General features: G+C 41.3%; 1 protein-coding gene across 3 annotated transcripts; it reads right to left on the reverse strand.

Annotated features, from left to right (window-relative positions):
- Nucleotides 1-178: 178 nt before the first annotated feature.
- Nucleotides 179-12,867, reverse strand: rab25b (RAB25, member RAS oncogene family b). 3 transcript variants are annotated; one of them, XM_024258515.2, is made up of 5 exons: nucleotides 12,634-12,867; nucleotides 5,536-5,731; nucleotides 1,866-2,059; nucleotides 1,708-1,788; nucleotides 179-562 (listed from the first exon to the last, which is right to left on the reverse strand). In XM_024258515.2, exons 1-5 carry the CDS (start codon nucleotides 12,668-12,670, stop codon nucleotides 444-446), a joined length of 627 nt encoding a protein of 208 aa, XP_024114283.1. In that variant the 5' UTR covers nucleotides 12,671-12,867; the 3' UTR covers nucleotides 179-443. The 3 variants fall into 3 exon arrangements, with proteins under 3 accessions (XP_024114283.1, XP_024114284.1, XP_024114285.1); XM_024258516.2 differs by lacking the exon at nucleotides 12,634-12,867 and adding an exon at nucleotides 10,150-10,300; XM_024258517.2 differs by lacking the exon at nucleotides 12,634-12,867 and adding an exon at nucleotides 7,632-8,017.
- Between the last annotated feature and the right edge of the window lie 502 nt (nucleotides 12,868-13,369).

Raw genomic sequence — 13,369 nt, forward strand, 5'->3', positions numbered from 1 at the left:
CTTAATTATTCCAGAACGTTACTGTTTTACACAGTTTTAGACAAAGCGGCTTGAATATTTTCAGAAGCAAAGAAAATTATTTAATTTGCTTACCAAAATGTTCATATAACTTTTCTTTTTACCAACAGTAAAAAAAAATAATAATACCCACATGTCAAACAAAAAATGAGCAACACTGTTTCATTTTCATTATATCTTTATTCCTCAAAAGAAGTAAAATCTGTCTTATCCTCACTCAGTGCATGTAATGTCAACAAGCTGCAGATTTGATGAGAAATCACATCACTTTTTTGCATAGGTTGTTTTTCCTGAGAGTTGTCATCCACTCACATTTCAGCTGTCACTGTGCCGTACCAGCAGCTTGTCGCTCAGGAAGCAGTCCCTAAAAAAACATTCATTTCTGCATCCAAGGCTGCTCCTCGACAGGTAGAGGGGCATCATGGTCAGATGTTCCTGCAGCAGGGTCTGTTTTCCTCCGTGCTCTCCGATCGGGAGCTGTTGAGTGATACAGCGCTGATGGGGCCTCGCATCACCTCTTTGCTGCTCACCTTTCTGTGAATCTCTGTTGAATTGGTAATCAATAAGTCACTTCTTTGACCAAAATGAAACACACAAAGTAGATTATAGGGATGAAAAAAGTTAACTAAAGATTGACATAAAGCTTCTCCATTTATTTGAGACGCAGTGAATGGGAATAGATAAGTCTAGTCCTCAAGGGTCACTATCCTGCTTCTCTCGCAGCTTCTAATTAGCTTGACACACCTGATCCAGGTAATGCCTCACCAATACACCATTACGGGGGTTGACCCATACGAGTGCTGCAGGTTTTTGGGTTGTCTGGGCCCATGGAGAACTACAGAGAGGAGTGGCCACATCTTAAAAGGAGTGTCTTACCCCTCAAGTTCTCTTTCAGCTTATGCGAGCACCTTAAGGGACATCATGAAAATGTAACACTTTGTTATCCATGTAGTAAGTGTCTCATGAAGTATTTGTAGGGATAATGGAAGTTACATTCATTCGTGAAGTGATGTTGCATAGTGAAGGAGCGAGTATTGGCTCCTTACTGACTGTCTACAAATGCTGTAAACACGGGGTGTGCAGGTGATACGTAAGTGCCCATAGAACACCTATAGCATGTCCACACAAACTACAATATGACTAATTTCTAACAGTCAGGGTGTTTACTTATCACTTGAGCAGCACTAATGGGCTCCTTGCTCAGTGTGAAGTGTTCAGGGGTATTGAAAAAATGAAAAGTCTGTACAGCACACCTGCATCTCATCTACTTACCCTTACTTGCCCCTATGTGTTGGATAACTGTTCATTACAACCCGTCTCCTACAGCATGCCGTAGAAAAAATATACAAGAGCATTTTTTCTCTACGGGCTCACAGAGCCGTCTATGATCCTAAAATTTTGTGTGGGACAGCTGCCTCATGCAGGTTTGCCCATTTTTCGCCTGCAGACAGTCCATATCCACTCATAAGGGCAGTTGTGACCGAGGCAAAAGCACAAGTGGTGAAGGTAAGGATATCAAGAAACAAGTAGGAAAGTAGTCCTTGAGAACTGGAGTTGCCCATACCCGAGTTTAACCATGCAAGACTTACTCAGATCGGCAGGTAAGTGCACTTAAGTAACCACGTTCGACTGGAAAGCTTAAATGATGTGTGAGAAAGTTCTAAAGAATAATGCAAAGCAGAAAATCACCTGCTAAGACGCTGTTAAACGCTGCTTCTACATTTGTGGATTCCAAAGCGGACGTCTCCAGAAACATCAGGCCTTTCTTATCTGAAACCAGGAAGGTAAGTCTGTTATTGCAGCTTGAGAGGCAATGCTATGGGCTCCACACCTGCACTCATTTATACCTGCAAAGTCTTTGGCCTCCTGAGAGGGCACAGATCTCTCTGACTCCAGGTCAGTCTTGTTGCCCACCAGCATTACCACGATGTGGGGGTCGGCGTGGTCAAACAGCTCCTTCAGCCACCGCTCCACGCTCTCGTACGTCAGGTGTTTGGTGATGTCGTACACCAGAAGAGCCCCAACGGCGCCTCTGTAGTACCTGTGAGGAGTACAACACCTCCAAGTTAGCTTCACTGTAAAACAACAAAGATAACTGAAAAAATCCAAAAGGTGGAAATCCTGAAAAAAAGGAGCATCAAACACTTGATGGGCATATGATGAGGAGCACTGAGAGCTAAAGTAAAGGGCACAGATGACGTTTTCATCAAAAACCTGTTTGTGGATGGGAATTATTGAACAACAAATCAATATTTTGCCCTCAAGGTTTATGTTTTAAAAGTCAGACAACTAGGAAAGTTTAAGATCATCTGGATGTAACCGTGATTACAGGAAAAGTGGGTCCAAAAAGCTTGATGGGATGGAGGTAAGCTAGGGGAGGTAATGTGATACTTCTGCTTGGAGACATTAGGTTAATTAATTAACCTAGACGTTGTTATAGACCACCTTGATTATTTTGTGCAATGAAAGAACGACAAAGCCTCCTGCCAGAAAGCAAGAATGGCTAAAGGTCAAAAAGGTGTTGACTTGGCCTCCCAATTCTGAAATTTCTCAATTCAGTGTAGCATCCGTGTCGGACTAACAAACCCAAAGGCTGCACCTTCCAGATCACATGACTTAAAAAACATCTTTCCAGCAGGTTTGTGCCAGATACCACAGTCCACCATCTGCAGGAGTGCAACACAACATGAGTGTGACACACCTATGGAGCAATGGGCCCCTCCTTGCTCAAAGGAACTTCAGACACTGAAAGATTTGGAAAGATGACCTTCTTTGACCCTCCTACCAGTCAGCAGTGAAGCAATTCTGTTGTTTAGAAATTTTCCAATTCAAATCAGCGTGCACTGAAATCTCTGTTTTTTAATTACTCGACCTTAAAAAGATTAAATTTAATTATTGAAGTAAAATAATTTATGAACTTGCTGCTTCATTAAATTCCCTTAAATTTCAAATGATGATGCAGAATCATAACTTTACTTGGAATCAACGCAGTTGTGCTCATGTTAAGATGGAGCCAGTTTGTAGATTGAAGCCAAGACTTCCAAGCCTTTGGCTTGGAAAAAACAAAATCGAAGGAGCAGATAGAAACAGAGATGACATCAGGAGAGTTTAGGAGAACCACAATGCAAGTGGAAATCACTGCAGCATTTTATTAAAATGTGAACCAGCACACTAAATATGAAAAAAGAGTTCAGATGTAAAATAATACTTCTCCGTTTGACAATTTATGTCTAAAAAGCAGTAACGCTCTATGATCATCTGCTAAATAAACTGATATAAGTAGGGGTTTTTTTTATTGGAGAGGGAGGGGTTATTGGTTAACTAAAAATTAATTAATGACTTTTCAACTAATTAATTCTTTCTTTTCAGTGACATTTTTCCTCTTCTTCTTCATTAATCCTACTATAATAGGTTTTAGCTGCTTATTACAGAATGAACTGTAAATTCCTCCTGAACCAGAATTTGCATTCTGAAATAAATTGGGGGATAATTACTGAAAAATCCAGGCAGACAAGAGCAGAGCTAATCCGGTGTGGGATATCCAATAATTCTTCCGTGTCCTCGTGCAAAACTGACACATCTCTGCTGTTTAAAAAACGTGTTTTTTTTCTGTTAATCCTCTAGTTTAATTAAAAAAGAGTTTGAATGGAGGTCCTTGTCTAAAGACAGTCCTCATGGAGAAGACAGACAGCTTTGTGTGTTTCTGTGGGAAAGAACTAGTGCTGAAAAAAAGTTGTGTTCTTCAGTGTTGCTTGACACTGTTGTGGAAGTGATGTTTTTATCTTTAATTCTCTATTTTATTATTTTAAAATTAAAAGATGTGGATACACAAGGGTATCTGTATGGTCTCTATTTTATTTAGGAAAAAAATGCATAATAATATGAACTTTTAAGCATTATATATATATATATATAAATAAAAGTATATGTACGCTTTTCACTCGGACTTCTTGGATGAATTTGCAAAAGTCTCAGATTTCATCCTGACCAGATCCACAGCTTATACCAACCACTTAATTCATTCACCGGAGCTCTTTCTGAGCCCTCTCTTTCCCAATAACCTGAGGTGTGCCCCAGGGCTCTGTCCTGGGCTCCCTGCTCATCGGTTTGCTTCCTTTTGCAAATATCTTCCACAAATTGAACCATTTAACACCAGAGATGTCGCCGGCGACGCATAAATAACACTTCAACATACTGTAACTCTTCGACCATTTACTAGATCAACGCGACACGAAGCTCCTTTAATCCACTTCAGAATCCTGTGAAAATATGTTAATTGTGTAAATGGTTGAAAAATAATGTAAACACTGCAGTTAAAGCTCTGGTGTTAAAGGGCTAACATCTACTTTACTGGTTTGCGGATGACACCCACTTCTATTTAGAAATGTATCCATGTGGAACACTTGTGAGTTATCAGCAGCGAACAATGTTTTTAAAACTTGTCAAGTCAAACTGGAAGAAGGACGTTTCTTGAAAATCCTCAGAGAAAGTAGAACTGCAGAGTTTCCTAAATCTGATGTAAATAAGCATCTTAAAGTGTATTTAAATTTTTTTTTTGAAGTCCCACTCTGCTGAAAACAGTGTTTTAACATGTTTTTGTGTTATCTTTCTGAGGATAGAGGATATATATATATATATATATATATATATATAAATTATTCAAATAATTTTTAGTCAGAAGCAGACAAAAAATACTGTTTGACAAAGATCATACATGTCATGCAGAAAATAAGCAAGCTTTCTGCTCAACTCCGTTCTGATGCATCCACTTGCAGACAAATAGATCCATGAACGTCTTTGTTTTCCTTGTACAACCTAGGATCTGGGTCAAAACTGTACAGCTGGGTGGATCCAATACTGCTCACCATTTTGAAAGGTAATGTTAGGTTCGGGGTGTGAGTAGCTGTAAGCTAGCATGTAAACAGAGAGCTCTCAGCAACTCGAAGTGGAAGGGGGGAAGGGCTTGCTCCATGCCAAGTCCCGCCTGTATCTCAGAGGTGAATTTCTAATGAACTCCTGCTGCTCTGCAGAAACTATGTCGAAAAAAAGACAGATTTTTTTTTAAATTTTGGCTAAAAATGTCACAGTCATAATTAAAAGACCACTGAGAACGATTTTAAAATAGATCAAGAGATGATTGGAGTGGCACTTTGAAGAAAGGTACTCCTTGACCCATAAGTGAAGTGTGTTTGGGATCCTGGTTCCTGATGGTCTTCTGGCTGTTAGCTTGCAGAGGCTGCAGCACAGGACGGTCATCCTCACAGTTCTGGAACCTGCAGACTCTCAGCTTTCAGACGCTGCCAGGCCTTTGCTCGAGGCTCACGGCAGCTTTTTCGTGGGAGGTGTTTTGTCTGCCGGTCCTGCTCTGTAGTTTGCAGATTTGTAACTTTTGTTTTAACACTCAAAAGATTACGTTTCCTCTGTTTGTTTGGCCTTGTCCACCTCTACATTCAACCAGCCGCCTTGATGTAAACAGTTCTCTACCATCAGTAGTACAGTGATGTCTCAGGTACTCACGCAGAGGTGATGGCCCGGTACCGCTCCAGCCCGGCCGTGTCCCAGATCTGGGCCTTGATGGTGAAGCTGTTGAGCTGCACTGTCCTTGTGCTGAACTCCACCCCGATGGTGGTGCGGCTGTCGTGGCTAAACTCGTTTTTGGTGAAGCGGGAAAGCAGGTTGCTTTTTCCGACCCCAGATTCTCCTATAAGAACCACTGAAACACACAGACATGTTCAGGCTTTAGCGTCAATCGTTACAAAACTCAGCAAACACAGCAAAGCCCGTTGCGTCCACTTCATCCCTTCTTTGATGGAAGGTGTGTCTGTCAAAGATGATCACACCTTTACCTAACACCCTCATAAGAAATGAGCTAATGGTTGAAACCCATCAGCAGTTTCAGAAATGTCCCCTGATGGAAGGAACGCTCCACATCTAAGAAAGGCAGGATGAGCGTCAGGTGAGTCCAGATCAGGTGGAACGAGTTTGGCCTGGTGTTATCCTGCACAGTGGAGGCTTCCTGCTGGGTAAACAGACGGCAGACACCCCCCTCTGAGCGTGTCACTGTTTGGGTTTGAGCTCCAGGAGTCTGACACAAGCAAAACAAGGCTTGGCTTTACCCGGCACTGATAGGAAACTGTGGAAAGAGCCCGACCGCAGGAGAACAGCTCAGCTCAGTGTTGAGACATGAATCGCTCTTATGACATCCCAAAAGTCCTGACATGTGAGTTCTGGGTGTGATCACAGATTCTAGGAAACACAAGTGTTTGCTTTCTTCTCTCATTAGAATCGTTTCAACACTGAACTGGAAGAGTGGGAAGCATCAACTCTCTAAGCCGCTCCGCTCTGGTTCTGTCTGTCTCCACCCTGTGGACACAAACCCTCAGAATCCACAGATGGATCTGTGAACCAGAGGGGGCAACTTTCCAGTAAAAACGGAAATGCATTTCAACGAATGAAACTGTCATCAAATACTTAAAGTTTAAAAAGTTACAAATGTTTTTCTCCCGTGTGATAAATGTACAAACCGGAACAGCATGGAGAACCCTAACACACCTTTCTGGACTGTTTGTCACTGTATTTCCTTTTTTGGTGATTTTTTTTCTTTAGTAGCTTCTTCTTTGCGAATGATACTTCCCAGTTTTCATGTGCAGTACATTTGTTTAAGGACGTTACATGAAAACATAGTCATGAGCAGGAAACTGTGTGTATTTTTGCTGATTTGGATTCACTTGACTGCAATGATTTCATGCTAACAGCAGGGAAAACGAAGGTCCTGCAAACCCCAGTTTTGAATAGAATGAGACAAAAAAAATATTTAAATTGACTAAATGGGTAAATTGACAAGTTTTTTGCATAGAGACAGTTCTGGTCCTCTCTGCCTCATCAGGAGTGAGGATATTAGTGAATAAGATAAGCTCCGCCCCCCGTCTGAAAGCTTCCCTTTCCTCCTGCACTGAAGTGGTTCTTTGTCATTCAGGCTGACCTGCAGGATCCGGGTTAGCAGGTTGTGTTTACGTTTGTTCGGAGCAGCTGTTTGCAGTTCGTTTGAGTCGTCCGGCTCGGTCAGGTTTTTGTTTTTAGCCCAAATATGAGATCAGCGTCTATTTTGAGATCTAACAAACAGAAACCCCTTTAGAAAAACAATGTAGTTTTGTTCTAATAAAAGAGGAAATGTATTTAATCAAAAGCTTTCTTTGTTTGTTTTGTGTAGTTTTATACTATAAGAATCTCAGAATTTGCTGACCCGGTTCTGCTGGTGCTGTTCAGTTCAGTCTGTGCAGCAGGTCTTAACTTTCTGCACTGCAAAAACTGAATTTTAAGAAAGAAAAATTACTCTTATTTCAAGAAAAAATGTTTTGCAAGAAAAATATTTTTAAGAAAACTTTTTAATAACAAAATTATCTTATTTTAAGAAATCATGTCGTTTTCTTTCTTAAAATAAGAATTCGTAGAAAGACCATCTTTCTTACCCCAATGGCGATTTTTTATTGTTTTTTTTTTAAGAAAATATGTCAATTTTTGTCTTCATTCTGTAGCGTTTCTTTCTTTGCACTTGGATTTGAAACATTTTGTTCGTTCTTTCAGTAAATACGTCACCCATTAAATGATCTCACTCAATGTGCATCTTTTCCTGATCGCTGTAAACTCCTCAAGTCCAACCTGAGGAATATTTTACAGCCTGATCTGTGTCTGCTTGCTTTCGGGTTACTGTTCACTCCGCCGTCTCCGACTGCTGCTTTATTTCCACCATCCGAGTTTCTCTCCAACTACTGAGTAACTTCTTGAGCAAACAAATCCTCGCTTGTTGCCATGGAGATGCAGAGCGGGTTGCCTGAAACGTCAGCTTTGCAGAACCTGAGGGAATCTTGGATGAACTTGACGAGTTTGCAGTGAGTTTCTGTGACCTTCAGAGATGAACGTGCACCTGCTGCTGGTTCAAACTCAAAATACTCCCCCGCAGGGACGCAGTTCGCCCAAACCAACAAGTTTGGAGGGAAATGAGATCTCTGGAAGAATCGGCCATCCTGCAGGTGGAACAGGAGTCAGGGGTGCAACAAACATTTATTATTTATTTTTGATTTTAAAGTGGGGCAAAAATGGGTGGCTCAATGAGAGTTTGGACCCCCTCTTTGTCAGTATAAGATTATCTGCAAAACAACTAATCGCTTCTCCGTTAACAAGCCGAAAACAATAAAACAAATATTGACAAATGGATTCCATTGATGCCCTCAAGTATTTAGCTACGAGCCTGCATTAGACAGCTGTCTTCATCTGCGGCTCCATCACTCAATTTATGTTCAACGGGAGCTTTTAGGAGAGGTCGTCACACAAAATCTTGGACATACTGTAATTTCTCAACAGTTAACACGATCAACATAATTCCAGTGGATTCTGAAGGAGAAAAGCGGCGAGAGCCGCTTTTCTCCTTCAGAATCCACTGGAATTATGTTGATCGTGTTAGTGGTTGAAAAGTTACACCAAATAAAAGACCATAAACACTGGATCTGCGATAATTGAAGGCTAGCGCTGAAGCTACAATCCCACCGCCATCGGAAACCTGCATTTAAGCGACTATTTCCAATGAAACGTTATGGAAATGCGTTTAAAACTCATGTTTGCACATTTTTTAAGACATTATTTGTGCTCTACTGTCAAAACAAATCCATTGAACATGTTGAAATTTGAATTATTTGCACTGAAATTCCCTTTTCTCAACTTAAGAATCCACTGGAATTGCATTAATTGTGTAGTTCGAAGAACGTGAGTTATTTTGTGTGAAATTTCCTCAGTGTTAAAGGGTTAAATTAGCCTCATGAATGCTTCACAACAATGGTACGTTCCATATTTATCACGTCCCTTAAGGTGGTCTCTATCACTCTCTCACACCGAATTGCCGCAACGCAGCATGTGACCAATCAGGGACCCAGATTTGGTAGTGACGTATGGATGGCATCCCTTTTAATTTATGGAAGAGCCAACCTTTTAAAAATTCATGATGAAAGAGGAATTTGTAATTGCAGTTTGTGCCCGGTGGGAATTACATGATACCGAGTCTTTCACATATCGGAATAGAGCTGAAAAAAAAAAAGCTTGGAGGACGATTTGTAAGATTTTCAAGATCTGCATCACTTCAATATTTTGCACCTTTTCCAACTGCAGGTGGCAAACAATAGAAAACGAAGAAGAAGCCCCTCCCTGCTTGTCCAGTGTGAACACCATGGCCTCAACGCGGGCTCAGGATAGTGTGTTTAGAGACTTCTTAAACGAGCGTCAGATCCTCGGTGTGAACATAGCATTAAGGATGAAGCTGAAAATCCAGATCTAGAGACAGCTAATGATGAGGACGAAGATGCAGTTGGTCCTCATGGATCACAGGTTTTGTTTCCTTCCATTAACGCAGAGAAAACACAAAAACTGACTTTCTCTTTTCTTAGAAAAAATGCAAACTGATCAGAGCAGCAGCGTTCAAAACTTTCCCCAAAACATCACATGGATTTGCAAACAGAAGCTTTCCTCAGGGAGGAGTTGGTGCAGCGTACTGCTTTGCATCCAGACGTTTCCGAGCATAAAACCCGTGTGCTCACGGCAGCAGGAAGACCTCTTCAGAGACAAAGGCTGGAGTGTTTGTGTCAAACAACACTCAAATGTCACATCTGTCACAAAAGTCTTTAAAAGTTAAAAGTGGACTCAAACTTTTACTGAATCTTTATCAGCCAGAATATTCACCACCAGGTGGTGAAAATTCAAACTTTTACGAGATTTTAGAGGAATCAACAAATAAGATATGACTTAAAACAAAGACAAATCATCTAAGAACTGATTCAGTCCATCATTAGTGACACTTAAATTTGTTTTTTCAATCATTTGTTGAATTCAAATTCAAAACTGACAAAAAAAACGTAGATTTATTTGATGCTAAACTAAAGTTGCGTTCACTGTCGCTCAAAAGTCGGTGGAACAAACTGTTACTCTTAACCGGAGCGCCTGACAAAAAAACCTTCAATGGTTAACGCGCTGAAACAATCCTACCTTTTAGGTTGACCTAAGTTGAAAATATTTAACTATGTGTGGATGATGCAGTGGTGTTTACTCAAACTATGCAAATGTCGAGATAGAAGGCTTTTGTCTTACAGTGAACACAGCCCATTATTGGACTCCATCGAGGCTTGAAGGCACCTCTGATGTCTCCTCTCAAACTTTCGTTCTTCTCGTGTTCTCCAAGTGTTTCGTCTAGAACCACAGACACGGTTTAACTGGACTGATAATCTCTGGCGTTACCATGGCAACATTGAAGCTGCTCCACCCGACTCAACAACATTCCTAAAACGATTGTGAGAAAGAAAAGAAAGTTTCATCGACTCCATCCATCAATCAACCAATCAGAACAAACCTTACTGATAATGCAGACATTCTAGTTCCAGTACGATAAACAGATTATTCTAAATACAATTCTGGGCATACGAGGAAATAAAAACGTTTTTTAGAAACCAGGCTGTTCTTGTTTTAACATGGAAATGAATGGAAAGTTGCTTATTTTGAGACCACACCCCAGTGGTCATGTGAGGAACTGCAGGGGGTGGTACTTCCAGGTTGTTTTCTTTTTTTTTTAACAATTATTGCACCAATTTTGAAGTAGAAAATTAGAGGAAAATATTATTTTCTATTGCACTAAAAGGAATTAACAACTTGAGGTTAAAGGTAAAGTATGTCGTGAGGCGCCAAGTACAAGTCCACTAAATGTAGTTATTAGTGTGGATTCAGCTGTGTAAATATATGATATGATTGTGAGTTTTTGTTGTCTGAAGGCTTTTGTGTTCAGAGTGTTTCTCAGGAAAAATGTGTTATTGTAGCTCAGATTCCCAGAACTGTATTGATGAGTCAACGTTGTCTCCGTGAGATTATTAGGATATTTTATTTATATACAAGCAAGTGAGAGAGTGAAACCCTGAACACCTAAAAAACGTTATCGGTTGATTAGTGTTGTCATAGTAGGAAACTTTTAAAAACTACCTTTTGATCATTTTAACATACATATATGACTATTGTTTTGGTCGATAAACTTTAGTCTAGAAATCCTCAGACTCGTATCTTTTGTCTGCTTAATCAGATTTATTGATCTGATCGGCTATGCGGGCGTGGAAGCTGATTGGTGGATAGAGAACAGTTTTAAATGTACTTTGTGTCAACTCTGTATATGAGAACTGGACCGAGTGACTCCTCCCCCTCAATGTTCCAAAGAGGAAGTGCCTCCTGGCTCCCAAAAAAAAAAATATCCAAGACTTCCAGAGAAATAGAGAGCTAATACTCAGTCATTGTGTTGGTCAGAATAACCATTCTTGAGTTTTTTTTCTGTAGTTCTAGTTATTCAAGTTAGGTCGAGTTTTGGGCTTCCATGTTCAAAACTCTGATGTTCACGCGTCAATACGACTGTTTATGGGCTCTACAAACGAAACGCGTGTTGAAGCTTAAAGCAGGTCAGACTTTGACAGATCAGGCACTCAGATTTGGTGGCGACTTATAGATGACGCCCCTCATAACTCACGAGAAATGCGAACTGTTTGATAATGGATCATGGAGGAGAAATTAATAATTGGAATTCCATGACACCAAGTCATTCCTATTTCGGATTGGAGAAAAATTCACAAGATTTGCTCCACTTTCCGCACACAGCCTCTTCTAACTGTAGGCGGCAGACATGCGCTAGTAAACATTAGAGAAGAAGAAGAAGAAGCCCCTCCCTACTTGTTCAATGTGAACACTTTGTCTAAATGTACATCTTAGAATGTTACACCTGATGTGAGTGTAGTGTTTGTTTGACTTAGAGAAACCAAAATCTGAAAACAAAATGTTCATACCTTAAAGGCATCAATCCTTGGCGCTCGTTTTTGAATGGAGACTTTCAGCTGTTCTGGCTCTATTTGTGTTGTTACTTTGGGTTGGATTTGGTCATTTACACTGAAGCTTGAGGAGATTTTGGCTCCTCAAACTTGTGTTGGGAGGGTGAGGTCCTGAGCTGGCTCTGACTGAGCGGTGAGTCAGTGATCGCTACAGTTTGTTTAGTAAAGACATGAAACGATCAGCTTCGGTTCAGTTTGTGGGTCAAGATCGTCTGGTCGGAGCCGTACAGCTGTGGATTAGCTGCTGAGCTTTAGTGGAAGGTGATTTGATTAAAATACATGGGTGGAGATCAAAACAACCCCTGATCATCAACCCTCCACCGCCCACTTCCAGCTTACACGGAGCCTTTGTGCAGGTTAGCCGGTGTGCTCTGAATCAGCTCGGAGGTTTGCTCATGGGCAGGTTGGCAACAGCAGGTTTCTAACTCGGACTGAAGCGTTTCCTCTAAACTTTAGAATTTTGGGTGAAAATGCTGGAACTTCTGGCTCTTCCTGCCTCCATTCATCTGTGGAATGATAACAGATCATTTCTCCCTTTAGGGGAAGAATGCCTCATTATTTGGGGGGGGCATGCAGAGGCGCTGCAGGCGGTGTTTGATTACAGCGGTGATCGAGCATCGACAGCCGCCGCTCTTCCTCCAAACTGGGAAGTTCAAATGTAGGAGGAAGTGGTGGAGATCAGACCTGTGACAGCAGCAGATGAAGAACCAGTACTCACCCTTGAAGACAAAGTTGTACGCCTCGTCTGACCCCATGCTGCCGCCCCCCCTCGTCCTCCTGACCAGGATGTGAGTCGACTCGGAGTGAAGCTGCACCTCACAGGAGGAACGCTCCGCTCGGCCTCATGGGTGTCGGCCCCCAGCGACCCTCCCCTGCCTGAGCCGACGCAGACGGCTTGTTTGAACAGGACATGCAGAGTGTATCCAGGCTGCTGCTCTGCTGCAGGAGGGGAGGGGAGGGGAGGGGAGGGAGGCGGGGCCTGGCCGGGCAGGTTGGACAGGTGGGGTGGGCGGCAGCTGAGGAGGGCGGTCACATGCCTCCTGTTGGAGGGGGGGCGATGCATGAAGGAAACAGGAAGCAGAGAAGACTAGCTTCCTGAAATGAATCAAACAAGTCAAGATTTGGACTCCAACAGAATCACAAACCCGGCGTTAACCGAGTAAACTTACAAAGTTAAATCTGAACATTGGCTTAAAATATTCATGGCAAACTGAAAACAAAAATAAATACTTCAAATTATCAAATTAAATTATGTTTTCTATCCAATTTGTCAAGTTTGGAGCTATTTTTGTATCTTTTTAAACTGTACAGGTATTTTATTTTGAAAAGTCTATCATCTTTGACAAGTTTTTCTGTTTCTAATATAAAAAACTCAGATTTTAAAATAAATCTAAAAGCAAACCCACAAATGAAACTCGTTAGATAGTGTAAAAACTTTATCTTTAGTTGATTTT

This window comes from Oryzias melastigma, linkage group LG16 (genome assembly GCF_002922805.2).
Source record: "Oryzias melastigma strain HK-1 linkage group LG16, ASM292280v2, whole genome shotgun sequence".
NCBI classification, from domain to species: domain Eukaryota; kingdom Metazoa; phylum Chordata; class Actinopteri; order Beloniformes; family Adrianichthyidae; genus Oryzias; species Oryzias melastigma.